The sequence below is a fragment of the Phascolarctos cinereus genome, unplaced genomic scaffold, assembly GCF_003287225.1.
Source record: "Phascolarctos cinereus isolate Bilbo 61053 unplaced genomic scaffold, phaCin_HiC Scaffold_2;HRSCAF=192, whole genome shotgun sequence".
Classification (NCBI taxonomy): Eukaryota; Metazoa; Chordata; class Mammalia; order Diprotodontia; family Phascolarctidae; genus Phascolarctos; species Phascolarctos cinereus.
Window position 1 is genome coordinate 215,745,805 of NW_027555625.1, and position 15,965 is coordinate 215,761,769.

General features: G+C 40.0%; 1 protein-coding gene across 1 annotated transcript in view; it reads left to right on the plus strand.

Moving 5' to 3' along the window:
* Window positions 1–15,965, plus strand: part of GALNT14 (polypeptide N-acetylgalactosaminyltransferase 14) — a 344,571-nt gene that overhangs the window by 302,890 nt on the left and 25,716 nt on the right. The window contains 3 exon segments of the mRNA XM_078149778.1: window positions 8,393–8,519; window positions 12,548–12,640; window positions 15,395–15,478. Coding sequence (XP_078005904.1) covers window positions 8,393–8,519; window positions 12,548–12,640; window positions 15,395–15,478 — 304 coding nt within the window.

Below are 15,965 nucleotides of genomic sequence, written 5' to 3' on the forward strand. Positions count from 1 at the left end.
TTATAGAATTGATATGGTGCTGTTGTTTTGAGTTGTTTCAGTAATGTCAGACTCCTTGTGACCCCATTTAGGGTTTTCTTGGCAGAGATACTGGGGTGGTTTGCCATTTCCTTCTCCAGCTCATTTTACAGATGAGGAAACTGAGGCAAGCAGGGTTAAGTGACTTGCCCAGGGTCACACAGAGATTTGAAATCAAATCCTACTTCTGACACACCTATGTGACCTCACTTAGGTTGCTTATCCTCATTGGGCCTCAGTTTCCCTATCTGTTAAATGAAGAGATTGGTCTGGATAGCCCCTGAATTCCTTCCAGCTTTCTGGCCCTGAGCTTCTGTGGTTGATGCTTCTGGGGGAAGCTGCCCTGACCTAGCAAAAGTAAGTGGAGATTTTCAATGAGGAGATGTTAGGGTTAAGCAGGGGATGAGATGGGATTTAGTTTGGGGGAAGGGGTGTCTGTGGAATAGACAATTTAGCTCTCAGATGTTAATCTGAGGTTTAAAGAAAATAAGCAGATAAAACCTTGTGCCTGAAGAACAATTACACATCTCCCTGCTTGAAATTCAGAGTGGCTTTGGGTCTGCATGGAATTTATCACAAGGGAGATTATGCTGCTGCTGATTCAGCAAGAACCCCCATGCTAACTCCCCATAAAAAGTCTTTTCTGATCCCTCCTCTGCCCGCCTAACAGAAGCAATGGGGTGAAAGTGATGACTCGGCAGTTGCCGCCAGTGCTGAGAGCTAAGATTGTACGCCCTACCTGGGAAGCCAGCTGCAGCACTTCTCAGCCGGCTGCAGGCCCAGTGGTCACAGCATCAACTCCCACTGCCCCGGGGCGAATCTTACAGAGTGTCTTTCAAAGGTGACAGCAGAACTCTGAGATGCATCCGGCCCTACAATTTATCAGTGCTTCCAGAAGGTGACATTGAATGATGTGTAGAAAAAAACAACAACAAGCAAACCATGTGCACAAGAAAGTTTGTTATCCTAGCTGACTTCTGGGCATGACCAATCATTCTGTACTCAGCAGTTTTATGGGAACTGAGGCCTTAACCTTTTCTAAGTCATAGCATTAAGTTCTGTGCAGGCTACATCTAGTTAGTTAACTTTCTGAAATCGGGCTAGGTGCATTTCCTATGACGTTAGCAGTCCCATGCTTCCAGAAAGGACAAAATCTAAAACATGGATGAAATTCCCAAATTAATAAAAGTCTTTTCCTTTCTATTCATATAAAGCATCCTTGCTATATATTGTTTGTTCTCTTTCTTTGTCCTAAAATTTGTCAAACATTGTGATAAATGTTTTAAACAAATTAATTCCCTTCTCTAGTTTCATAACAAGCATCCCCATTGTGACTCTATTTATCTCAGGAAATAAAGAGCCAGTTTACATAAAACTGATCTAAAGGTTAGACCCCTTTACTCAAGAACCCCTGAGTTTGAATACTGCCTCAGACATTTACTAAGTCTTTGACCCCAAGTAAAACACTGATCTATGCATCACTTTCCTCATCTATAAAATGGATATAATAGTAGCTTCTACCTCACAGGGTTGTTGTAAGAGTCAAATAAAATATTGTATAGAAAGCATATTTCAGGGGCAGCTAGGTGGCACAGTGGATAGAGCACTGGCCCTGAAGTCAGGAGGTCCTGAGTTCAAATCCGGCCTCAGACCAAACACTTGACACTTCGTTGTGTGATCCTGGGCAAGCCGCTTAACCCCAATTGCCTAAAAAGAAAAAAAAAAGAATAAAAAAAGAAAGTATATTGCAAACCTTAAAGTGATATATAAATGTGTTATCATCATCATCACCACTACTATTATTATTGTTATTATACACTTTAATATAAAACACGTTCCAACGGATCAGAAGCATAATTGAAGAGAGAAAGGAAAGTGACCCTGGTAGTAGCAGAATAATCAGTCAATAAATCTGAAGTGAATATATTGACAAATTCAATAAATTCCAGTGGTGTTCCATTGGCCAACACAAATTAAAAATATAAACTTTTCTGTTTATCTTGTAAAGCCCTTCACAACCTGAAACAACTTATTCAACACTACTCTGTGTCCCTACACTTTGCGATCCAACCAAACTGGCCTTTTCTCTGTTTTTCACACGTACATTCCTTTTCCTGTCTCCATACCTTTCCAGCATGTCTTGAATTCACTCTCTCTTCACTTCCACCTCATGGAAACAATCTCTTCCTTCGAAACACAACTCATACACAAAGTTTTTCCTGATTCCCCCCACCAACTGCTAGTGACCTCCTCAAACTTTATTGTATTTAATTACTTTATGTTTATTTCCTTCATATTTATTCTGTATATACTTATATGCAATATATATATATATAGCACCTTATTGTGTGTCTGTGTATATATATGTGTGTGTATGTGTATGCATGTATATATATGTGTGTGTATGTGTATGTATATATATATATATATATATACATATATATGTACATACACACACCCACAGAATGTTATATTCATATTGCGTATCTACTTATTGTCTCTTCTGTTAAAATGTAAGCTCCCAAGGTCCTTGCAAGTAGAAATTGTTTAATTTATGATATTTAAATTCCCAGTCTCTTGAACTAGTGACTGGTACATAGTAGGAGATTAATAAGTGCTTGTTAGATGACTAATTGTATCAATAAGCTAGCACTCATTAATCACCTGTTATGTTCCAAATGCTACAAAGACAAAATGAAACAGTCCCTGACCCAATGGACTTTACATTATGTTTGGGAAGACCAAATATATATGGATAAACATATGGATAAACATATCCACAATACATTACCACCTTTCTACTCTAAACATAACTAAATAACACTTTCTGGGGAAGAAGTGTTAATGTAAATGCATATAGTAGCACCATACCAGCCTCATAAGAACAATACAATTAGAATGCTCACATATTTTTGTGCAGGCAAACGAGTATGTAAATGCCCATTTCCTTCCCATCTCTCCTCATTCATTCATTCATTCAGCAGTAAATATTAAATTTAGTCCCTACAACATAAGTCCTATGTTATAGGAGATAAAATGATGTATAAGATGCAATTTCTACCTTGAAAAACTTACAGTCTAATAGGGTAGATGAGACAAGCACACAGATAACCACAAATGAAGAGAGTAACACATGAGAGACATATAGAAAGTAGCATATGAGTTACATAAACATTTATTCAGAAGATGAGGAGATCACTTGCAGCTCAGCTAATCAGGGAAAGTTGGCATTTTCATTAAGCCCATGCAGAGGAGGGGTAGCAGGTAGGGTATAAAATATATACATACACAAATATATCTGTATATGTGTGTGTGTTATATATGTATATATGTATACATACATTACGCCATATATCAGATATACATGTTATGTAAATACACATCCATATATTTAGCATAGTTATATTTAAATACATATATGTTATATAAATATATGTTTTAATTAGATAGATAGAGATAGAGATATAAGCATTGGAGGAATGCCTCAGTAATTCACAGGAGAAAATAAAAGCAAATTAGGTGTAGAGAAAACAATGATGGTCTCATTTGTCTATATACCAATGTACTGAATTTTATTCAGTAAGTGGAGACAACTTGACATTTTAACACAAGGATGTAAATACAACTTCATAGTCATCACCAAAAATTGATGAGACCGGACTTATTCCTGGAAAGTGATAATGGAAGCTATACCTTTTTTCAAAAGAAATAGATATGATGGAAAGAGTAGAAAAGCAGCACTATGTGTCAGGTAACTATACACCTAAAAATCCATGAACCTGAGCTTAAAAGCAAGAAAAAGACCATCTGGGTGAGAATAAAAATAGAAATATGAGTAAAAGCTATTAGAAGGCTGAGCCTAATGCAAACCTCTGTCCATGGTGCTGATGTTGCCAAGCCCTCAGCTGTTCTAAGGCTCATCATCCTTAAGGGAAGGTTAGACATCTGTAGAAATTACTACATTAATTACACCTGAGCTCTGAAGGAAACCAATGAGTAGGTGCAACTATTACTAAAGGTAAAGTATGGGAAGAAGGAACAGAATATATGGGGAAGTGGTAGCCATAAAAAAGCAGCTAGGGACCCTCTACCTTTGCCGAGGTTTATCAGAGTTTTGCAGTTCTGACTTCACTAACAGAGCTAGTCATTACAGGTCTTAATGTTCTAAGTAGTTTCATTTCCCGTGTCCTGTGATTCCCTGCTTCATTACCCCCTGGTTGTGAGTTATGTGTTTCTGCTGGAACTGCTCACTGGCCATTCCTTGCATGCCTTCTCTGTAACTGGGAGATAGGGTTAACTCAGAAAATCTGTATTGGTTTTGGTGGACTTTGAAGGATAAGTTGGCTTAAAAGTCTTTTGATTCAATTCAATAAAGATTTTAAAACCCAAACTATATGCAACACATTGTGATAGCAACTGAGTATGTAAAGCTGCACAGTACAGACCCTATTTTCAAGTATTTTACATAGTAGTAGAAGAAAAGATATGCATGCCAGTAACTATGATTCAGGGAACAGTGAGGTAAATGCAAAGAACAAAGGTCTAGACCAAGTGCTATGAGTCCAGTTTGATGAAGGAAGTGAGAGATTATACTCACTTGGGCAAAAGGGCATAGAAAGATTCAAAGCCTTGAAATGGGCTTTGAAGAAAGGAAAGAACTTTAACAAATGAAGTTGGGGAGAGAGGGAATCTCTGCACAAACACATGGGAGAAACAGATGTAGACTTGCCCACTGGGCCCATGGGCCCTTTGGTTAATTCATGGACAATGTACCATAACCTTTTTGTGATTCTCTAGGCATTATGATTCTAGAACCTATCTTGTATTTATCTTATTTAGTCTTAGGTACATAAAGGCTTGTAAATACACACACACACACACACACACACACACACACACACATGTATATACTTATAAAGTATTCTCAGTTACTGGAAACCTGTCAATATCTTGTGTTCTTAACTAGGATCCAGTATAATTGTCCATAATCATAAGGTGGGAAAATTGATGACAGAGGGAATTCTTTTCCCCATCCTCACCCCCATCACCACTTCCATGTGGAAGTGTGTTCCATATTAACTACATTGTGAGGCTGGCAGGAGAAGACCCTGTCCTCAGGGCAGTGGGTATAGTAGAACTCTCAGGTGGCCCTAAAGGGCAGGCCTTCTTTAAGGCTGGGAATCATGTTTTACTCATTCCATTAAGCAAGATTCTCAAAAATAGCCACACTTTACTGTGGCAGAAAGGGAAAAGTTGAAAGATTCATGCCCCCGCCAACTTGGACACATCTGGCTCTGCTAATTAAACCTTACCAGCCTCTCCAGAGCCTCTTTCAGCAGCAGCCAGCCAGGAATAATATGCAGCTGGGTACACAAGTGTCAGGTGGGAAGTCCCCTGGACAAAAGCTTTGGGGCTTCAAGTCCCTGTTACAGTCATTAAGCTGCCAAATCCTGATTCCCTCCTAGACTCTGATCAAGGTGACTCTCAGCATGGCCTGGAAGCACCAGGCAGGGGAGTGCTTCAACAGAAAGACTGTGGTGACCATATGGCCCAGATTTTCCAGGAGAGTCTGGATTTCAAATCATCTGTCCCTCTGTCCTCATAAACCACCAAAGTGTCCCAGACATTCCAATAATTCAGCAAAGAAGAACTGCCTAAATCAAGTCGATAATCATTACAATAAAAATGTACACAAGCCACAAAAGATGGAGAATTATAGACTGAAGAAGCAGAGGGATAATTTCACAAACATCTGAACTTACTATCATGTCTCATATTCATCTTTAGCTACAACTGTTTTGTGTATGCTGGGGTATATGGGACACAGTGCTGGTAACAATCAGCCACATTCAATAACTGTACATCATCTATGAATCAACAAGCCTACTATGTGCCAGGCACTATGCTAGGTAATAGGAATATAAATACAAACAATGAAACAATCCCTAGTCACAAAGAGCTTACATTCTAACATGGAGGCAACAGATACATATGTAACTGGATACAGAATAAATATGAGAGAATAGATTTTAAAATAGTTAACTACAAGATAGCCTAAAAGACAAGGTATTACCAGATGGGGGAATCAGGAACGGATTTATTTAAAATAGCAGTTCTAGGGGCAGCTAGGTAGCGCAGTAGATAGAGCACTGGCCCTGGATTCAGGAGGACCTGAGTTCAAATCCAGCCTCAGACACATTAACACTAGCTGTGTGACCCTGAGCAAGTCACTTAACCCCATTGCCTAGCCAAAATTAATAAAATAGCAGTTCTGTGAACTTGTGTGTGGGGGGGGAGGGGGTTAATTTTAATTAGTGTATTTCAGTATAATTAGTTTCTTTTGTATTCTGATGCACTTTATTTTATGCATTTAAAAGTATTGTTCTGAGGAGTCTGTAAGCTATACCAAACTGCCAAAGGGGTTCATGACTCCTTATTTAGAAGGTAGTACTTGAACTGCATTTTGAATGAAGGGAAGGATTCTATGTGGTAGGGAGGCAGTACATTCAGGCATGGGAGATGATTAGTCACAGACAAGAAATAGAGTGTCGCATGTGAGGGAGAGTGAATAGGTCAGATTGGCTGGATCTCAAAGTGTAGGGGAGGGAGTGATGTATAAGGAGGTTGGAAAAATGGGTTGGGTGCAGGTTGTGAAAGGCTTTAAGAGCTAAACAGAGGCATTTGTATTTTATACAAAAGGCAATAGAAAGATAGTGGTGTTTACTGAGTAGGGGAGTGATATGGTCACATCTACTCCTAAATACTTGGAACTAAAGTGGTTGCTATGAGAATAGAGAGAAGGGGTCTAAGAGTAAAGATGTGAAGGTAAAGCAAGATTGGCAGGTGATAAGGTATGTGAGGTGAGTGAATCAGATGATTCCTGCATAATGCTTAGGTTATAAGCTTGGGAGACTGGAAGAATGGTGATACTTTCACATTAACAGGGATGTTTTAAAGAGGTCTGAATTTGAGGGGAGAGACAATGAGTTCTATTTTAGTTACATTTAGTTTGAGATGTCTGGGACATTCAATTCGAAATGTCAAGTAGGTGGTGTAAGACTGAAGTTCAAGGGAAAGACTGATAAAAAGATCTGTAAGTCATCTGAATAGAGTACCTATGGGAAATGATGAGGTCACCAAGAAAGTGCAGAGAGAGGAGAGGAGGGCCTAGGACAGAGACAGATAACCACAATTAGGAGCCATGATGTGATTGATAAGTTAGCAAAGGAGATTGAAAAGGTATGGTTAGACAGGTAGGAGAACCGGGAGAGAGTAGTCATGAAAACTCAGGGAAGAGGGAATAGCCAGGAGAAGAGGGAGGTCAATAAATGAATGAATGAATGAAGAAACATTTATTAAGGACTTAGTATGTTCCAAGAACACTGAAGATAAAAATTCAAAAGTAGAGACAGTCCCTGCCCTCAGGAAACTTACATTGTTTATTAGAGAAGACAGCAAAGATAGGAGACTGGTGGCCAGGAAGGAGCGATTTGGTCTGGGAAATCAGGGATGGTGAGTGTGGTTTTACATGGCAACCATAGGGCAGTTGATTGACATGTCCTTTCCAGCAATGGTAGTGCTGAGGACTTGGTTACTGTTCTGAGCCCTAGACGTGGGAATCTGGTGAAGATAAAGTAGGGATGGCCTGCTGGTGACAGAGAGCATCAGCGAATAATGGATCTGGGTTGAACAGTTTAAAATGTAGCAAAGTCAAGAAGGAGGAGGAGTGTGACAAGACTACTTCCATTGTATTGTGTGTGCTGAAGGTGAATTTATTAAACAATCACTCAGAATAAAGCACTGAGCTCCAATCCAGCCTCAGACACTTTACTAGCTGTGTGACTCTGGGCTAGTCACTTAACTTCAATCTGCCTCAGTTTCCTCAATTTTAAAATGAGCATAATGTGTACATTTCTTTTTTTAAAAATTAGGCTAATAATAGCACCTACCTCCCAGGATTGTTGTAAGAATCAAATGAGATAGTATTTCTAAAGCATTTAGTACAGTGTCTAGAACATAGTAAGACCTTAATAAAAGCTTGTTTCTTTCCTTCTTTCCTATATGGCCCTGGACAAGTCATTTACTTTTTTGAGCCTCAGTTTCCCCATCTGTAAAATGGAGATTATACCTGTAGTACCCATTTCACAGGGTTGTTATGAGGATCAAATCAGATAATTCATGAGAAGTACTTTACAAACCTTTTGGTCCTACATAAATGTCAGCTGTTGCTATTATTATTATTGGTACAAAAAAGGCCACAATACACAGAATAAGCAAAAGGACCACTTGATAGGAACAATGACTAAGCTCCCTTATTTATCACTCTTAATTCTGGAGAAGACAGAATAAAAAGGGTGACATGACTGTCTTGCAGAAATTTCCTTCCGAGTGTGGATGTGTGGAGGCAGCCTGGAAATCCTGCCCTGTAGCCGGGTGGGGCACGTGTTCCGGAAGAAGCATCCCTATACTTTTCCAGAAGGCAACCTCAATACCTACATAAAGTAAGTTCTCTTCTTGAGGAGATGCTTCATGGGAAGGGGTCAACAACATATCTTCCGTCTAACTCAACGCAGTGCTTAATGCACAGTAGGCACTTAATAACGGCTCGTTGACTAATTGACCGACTGCAGTCTTCCCACAGATGTGGTTATGCATGGCAGCCTCCCAGATTGATCACGAGTTTGATGGCTGGACTGATTGGTTAGCCTCTGGATCTGTGCATGTGGTGGGAGGAAACCACTCTTTTGAAGTCTGAGAATAGGAACAAACATGGTGTAATGGAAAGCACATTGGAAGCTTAACTCTCTAGGTCTCAGGTTGCTCATTAGGAAAATGAGAGAATTGTACCAGATGACATAAGATTTTTTCCAGCTCATAAAAAAAAAATTCTGAAATTCCTACTTGTTTCTTTGGGCTTTGAGAAGAGGCCTTCACTTAATGGTCTCCTGAATGGTCTCCTCATGGTATTTCTTTCTTTGGTGAGTAGTTAGGCCAGTTGTGATTTTTGTACTATGGCGTTTTGGAAGATTCCATGTTCCTATCTTTGGACAACATCCTGGAGTGAGTTGTCCAAATGAAGGGCATCAAAAAGAGGGGTGGACACCTGAGAACAACAGCCCTGATACCAGTAGTCAATTGTTATAAACTTTGTTCCCCAACGTGAATCACTTCTTTTTCCTCTGTTGGGAAAAACTTTGGAAAGAATAGAGAGATCAACAGCCACAAGTAGGATGATTCCTCCATTCTCCACACTTTAAATGCTGCTATTATTTCTTTTCTGTCTTTCCTCTGTCCTTTTTTTTTTATTCTCCATGGGAAAATAAAATGTTCTGCTTTTTCTCTATCGTTGTCCTAGTTCTTTCCTCTCCTCACATTGTTTTCTAGTTTCTCTCCTCTCTCTTTCTCCTCTACCTACTTTTCTCCCATCCTTTGGGTTAGGGTTAGGACTAGGACTCAGGTTTACTTCTGAGTGCACTTCTTGCTATGTTCTTATGCATTTGGTATCTCTCTTTGTCCTTCACTTTTCACTCTTGTTTTAATATGGGACATGTGAAGCAATGTGACTGTATAGGAGAAGTCAGCTTTTAAGAATTAGGAAAATAAAATGGAACAATATTGGAAGCACTAGAAAGAGGGAGAGAAAAAAGAAGAAGAGAGGAGAGAGGGAGGAGGGAAGAGAGAGGAAAAGTCAGAGGAGGAGAGAGGAAGAGAAAAGAAGTGAAGAAAGGGAAGGAAAGGAGAGGAGGAAGAGAGAGAGAAAGAAAGAGAGAATGAACAAGTGAGGAAAACTATTCAATGAATGAATGAAGCATTTATTAAGTACTTTCTGTGTGAAAAACACTATGCTAAGCACTGAGAGTACAAATAGAAAATTAAGACAGTCCCTGCTCTCAATTCAATAACTTTAAAAGCTTACTGATTGTAGAACACAACACCAGGTTTAGATATGATGAGGTATTTCCCTGAATAGACTTTATAGTCTAGTTGAGGGACAGGATATAAACAAATCCTTCATAGCATGTACCATGATAAGCACACAAATGAGCTATAAATAAAGTGTTCTGTGCAGCCTAAGGTGGAGAAGGTCAGTATTTACTCGTGTGGTGGTCAAGAGTGAAGAGTTTGCCAGTTCTTCCTCCTGGTCCCATATACAAGGGAATGTGAAGAAATGAGCAGCCAGCCTAGGAAAGGATACCAAGAGATGACATGTGGTACCTGGGGGGAGTGAGCCCTTGAAAGGATTTATTTATTTAATCTTTTAACCATAAACCAAGCTTCTTGAGGGACAGTAGCTCAACTGTTTGTAGCTTGGATCATCAGTCCTAAAAATATTCTCTTCTAATATCACAAGTTTATCTGTTTGCTTGAAATGGCTTTTTGTGCTATACAAAAAGTGACAGAAAGGATTGTGACTAGAGAAGAAAGAAGCAGTGGGAAAAGGCCAGCAGCATGGTCCTTAAGAGATAAAGTTTTCTTTCTTCACCCTTGCTACTGGCAGTAATTCAGTTCAATAATGGGGCAGATTATCCTACTTACCTTCTCTTCTCTACTTCTTGGCCCCTTTTGTTGGATTTTCATCCAGATTGTGCCTGCTAGCTGTGAGTGTCCTCCAAGACTCTCTCCTGGGTCCTCTATTTCTTATCTTCCCCACTCCAGATAGATAGATGGAGAGAGAGAGAGAGAGAGAGAGAGAGAGAGAGAGAGAGAGAGAGAGAGAGAGAGAGAGAGATGTAACTTCACTTGGTGATTTCATCACCTCCAGTGGATTTAGTTATCATCTCTAAGCAAAAGATTCTCAGATTTTTTGATCCAGCCCCAACCACTGACCTTCAGTCTTGAATTTCTGCCTACTGGAATCTCAAACTGTGTGTCCCATAGACATCTTAAACTCAGCATGCCCAAAACTAAATTTGTTATCTTTTCCCTTTTAATATCCATCCTCCCATTCACTCAGCCTCACAATCTGGGAGTCATCCTCAATTCCTCACCCTTCATATTCACATTGTCAAATCCCATTATCTGTACCTTCATAACCTCTTCCCTATATATATCCTTCCTTCCTTTGACATTGACACCACCCTAGTGTAGGCCTTCATCACTTTATATCTGGAATATTGCAGAAGACTTCTGGTTGTTCTTCCTGCCTCAGATGTGTCTCCCCACTTGTCCATCCTCCACTCAACTGTCAAATCTATCTCCCTAAAGCATAGGTCTGATCTCTATTCAATAAACTCCAGTGACTCCCTATCACCTGCAGGATCAAATATAAAATCCCCTTTGGCTTTTAACTCTCTTCATAACCTGGCCCTTCCTACCTTCCCAGTATTCTTACACCTGGACCTACTACTCTAAGGTCTAGTGACACTTGCATCCTTGCTGTTTTTCACACAAGACCTTCCATCTCCTGACCCCAGGTATTTTTACTGGATGTCCTCCAACTCTGGATTCTCTGCTTCCTTGTCTCCATCTCCTAGCCTCCCTGGTTTCCTTCAAATACCAGCTAAAATCCCACCTTCTACAAGAAACCTTTCCCAGTTCCCCTAAATGCTAATACCTTCCCTTGAGAATATCTCCAATTGATAATGTATGCAGTATATCTTGTTTGTACATAGTTTTGTTTGAATGTTATCTCCCACATTTGACTGTTATCCTGCTGGTAGAGGTGACTGATTTTGCCTTTATTTGTGTCATTAGAGCTTAGCATAATCTGAGTCATATGGCGGGCTCTTAATAAATGCTGTTAACTTGATTTATCCCCATCTCCACCAACACAGAAGATAGGCTCAAAAAATACAACCAGGCCAGTCTGGCATATACCTTTTAAGAAAAGGGTTACTCATTTTTTTTTAACCCAGATCTTTTGAGCAAAATTATTAATATCATGTCACCATTTCAGAAACCTTCTTTCCCTCAATCCATCCAGTGAACCACCCATTGTAAGAAAAAACAAAAAGAAAAGAAGAGGAAAAAACAGTTCAGAAAACTAACCAATATACTAACAGAGTGTGACAGTATATAGAATAGTTCATACGTATAGTCCCCCTGCCTCTGCAAAACAGGGAGAGAAGTACATCTGGAGAGGGTTATTTTAAACCATCCAAATCTTATGTTCGTGTGGAAAATCATCTAAGGACTTTAAGCTTTCTGTTTTGAGTTGGGCAGGGTCTAGTATCTATACAGTAGGAAGATGAGAGGCAGCAGAGCAAGGCAGTACTCGCCTGTTATTCAGCCAGCAGTATCCGAGCCTCTTTTCTAAGCTGGATATGTCCATGGTCCCTTTGGAGTGCCCCACTGAGGTGCAATGGAAAGGTCAGTGGATTGGGAATGAGCAGAGCTGGGTTTAGACCTTGGCTCAAGGCTACTAGTGTGTGACCTTGGACAAGCTATTTATCTTTTTTTTTTTTGGAGGGGGAGGGCTTGGTTTCCTGCTCTGTAGATTGAGGAGATGGGACAAGTTGATCTTTCAGGCCTTTTCTAAAAATTCCATGAACTTCTCCTTGATGCACCGCCCCTCCTTCTATTTTTCCAGGAATACCAAGCGTACAGCAGAGGTGTGGATGGATGAATTCAAGCATTACTTTTATGCCGCCAGACCTGTGGCCCAAGGACGACCTTTTGGAAAGTAAGTCACCTTTAGGTGGTAAATGGGAAGGAGCCTCAGTCTACCTCCCTTCCGAGCTTCTGAAGTCTTGTCCTATGATTGTTTCCATAGGTCATGGTCCTATACCCCCAATTAGAATATAAGTTCCTCCAGGACAAGGGCTTTGGCTTGGACTTCACCCAGTGCTGGGCATACAGGTTCTCAGAGTATACCCCTTAATTGATTTTTTATTAGGTCAACTCAGGTCCCAGGAATGGAAAGTGGAACCTAATGACAACTCTATCTTTCTAAAGTTAAGAAGTAGATCCTCCTAATTCCCCTTCCACTTTGATCTCCTTTATTTAAATTTCTCTTCTCCACATAAGACGCCCTTTCCTCTTGAGTCTCCCCTAAATTGTAGTGGAATTCTCTTGCTTCAACCCAAGTTCAGTCTTAAAATCAGATCCTTTTTGACTGTTTTAAAGCTAGGTTAAAAGGGGAAGCACCCTGTTCATTTGTTGTAGTGAGGGATTGGGGGAAGGAGAGGAAGCTGATAAAATACCATGGTTGAGGATAATTCATTCTTAGCAAAATTAGTCAGTGACAGCTGCTAGGGAGTAATGGGGTATTGTGCCAAAGTTAACCTGTGTTGAAGCAGTGTAACCTGAAAAAAAGGGGAGTGGTTTCAAATTCAGAAAACTAAGCCCTAACTTTGTCCCTGAACTCACTGTGCTATTCTGTGTAGGTCTGAGGTAAACTCCTGTGTCCCTGCTTCTGAAGTTTCTTGAAGAATAACCACTATAAATGGAGATGGTAGTCATAGTAGAAATAATACTGATAAATAATAATAAAATAGGCATTTATTTGGGTTTTAAGCTTGTGAAGTATTTTCTGTGTCTTGTGTTATTTGAGCTTCACAACATCCCTGTGAGGTCAGTCATGCCTGTATTATTATCTCCATTTTACAGATGAGGAGACAGAGTCTCTGAGAGGTTAAGTGATTTGCCCACAGTTATGAAGCTAGTAAGTGTCAGCAGTCAGCTAGTATGGTACAGGGGTGGTTAATAAGGTGCTTCAGTTTAAAGAGCCCACAAAAAATAGTGGTTGGCCCTTTTCTTGAGAACACTAAGAACTATAGCACATCCAGGAATTGACTCGATTTTTGTGATCATTTACCAACCACACTGAAGTGGCTAGGCATCACTGCCCATCTCTCCCCGATCAATCCATCAACAGGCACTTATTAAGATTCTAATAAATGCCAGGCATCGTGCTACATGCTGGAGGTATACCACCACAAAAATAAAACACTCTCTGTCCACAGGGAGTTTTAACATTTTATTGGGACTCCATCCAGAGTAGTTTTTTTCTTTATATTTTTTCTTTATTTTATTTTGAACTTAAATAAAACATGCATTTCTATAACATAGCAGAATAGAAAAAAAGATGATTACACATGAAACTGAAAATCTATTATGTACAACTTGCTATTCCTTTTTCCAATTTAGCATTTTATTTTTTCCCGGTGACATGCAAAAAAACAATTTTTAGCATTCATTTTTAAAACTGTGAGTTCCAAATTCTTTCCCTTCTTCCCTCCCCACCCCTATCCCTCATTGAGAAGGCAAGCAATTTGATAGAGGCCATACATGTACAATCACGCAAATTGTTATTCTTTTTAAATATATAGTTATCATGTAACTTTCTTTTTTTCCTTATTTTTTCTTCCTTCCTCCCCCATTCCCAAAAACCATTCTATACATATTTCTATTTATCAGTTACAGATGGTGTCTTCCCTCATAGATCCTTTGTAGTTAATTTGGGTATTTGTAATAGCCAAAATAATTTAGTTGCTCAAAGTTGTTCTTAAAACAATATTGTTCTTACTGTATGCAGTGTTCTCTTGGTTCTGCTCACTTCACTCTTCATTATTTTGTGCAAGTCTATCCATGTTTTTCTAAGATCATCAAGCTCATCATTTCTTATAGCACAGTAGTATTCCATCACAATCATGTACCACAACTTTGTTCAGCCATTCCAGAGCATCTTGATGGGAGTTAGGGGTTAGGAGTATGAGGTAGGGGCAAACTTCCCTTGGGATTTGGGTCACGACCATCCCAGAGTGTGGCTTCAGGGAACAGGCTCATTTGACCTTGAAGGAACAGTCTTCAGGGGCATAAACAGGTCCAGAGATCTATGTGGTGTACTCACCTGATGAAACCGTAGTGCTAGCAAGAGAACATGGTGCAATAGATCCAAAGTCAGAGGCCCTGGGTTCAAATCCTGGTTCTGCTACTCACTAATAATACGAGCTTAGACAGATTGCTTACCCTCTCTGGGCCTCAGTTTCCTCACTGGAGAAGATAGGGTTATACTAGATAACCTACTTGTAAGGTCCCTTCCAGCTCTGAACAATGATACTATGATAGCTATTAAATTACACTGAACATTATCATGCTGTTATTTTTTTTCTAAACAAAAATGAAAGCTATCTCTTAGGTTCTACTCTCAAAATGAAGTAACGTTCTCTGAGCTATTATTGCTGATTGTTCCCAACGTTACTAAGTGTTTCTATAGCTCTCTCTAGAGCACTGTATTTCACCCTCTCTTTTTAGTTCAGTTTTTCAGGATGCCAGAGGGAGGTGGGCGATAAGTGTGGGCACTTGTGTTCCCTAACCTCTACAGATTCCCTCAGCTACAAATGCCTCCAAGATCCTTAGTAGTTAAGACTGTTGTAAAGCTATCTGTGTATAGTGACTATTTTCTTGCCCCTCTTCCCCCTTCCATACAACCCAGCATACAAAGCCGAGTGGAGCTGAGGAAGCGTCTGAAGTGCCATACCTTCAAGTGGTACCTGGAGAATGTTTATCCAGAACTCAGGTATCCATCTTTCCTTTCAGAGATTTAAGGGGTTTTTTTTAACCTTTGGCAAAAACCATTGCTGGGGGTAGGGATATGGAAGCGAATACAGAAGATAGTCCAAGGGCAGGTGCAGTTGTATTGGAAGGACTCAGCCCATGCTATGAAAGAAGTTTGGGAGAAATATGGGCCCTAACAGAGGGGCCAGCACAGTGATGGGTCCCTAAAGCGTTGGCCCAGGGCTGAGCAAGGTAATATAGGCTTACAGAGTTACAGAGGGATCCTGGGAAGAAGCATGCCCCTCCACCCCCACCACAGTGTCACTTTGTGACAAAGCCCTTACCTCTCTACCCTAGAAATCACTTTACATCCTTTATATTCTTATCAACGGGGCAGCTAGGTGGTCATCGGATAGGGGCCAGGCCTGAAGTCAGAAAGACCTGAGTTCAAATCCAGTCTCAGATACGTACGAGCTGTATGACCATGGCAAGTCACTTAACCCTGTTTG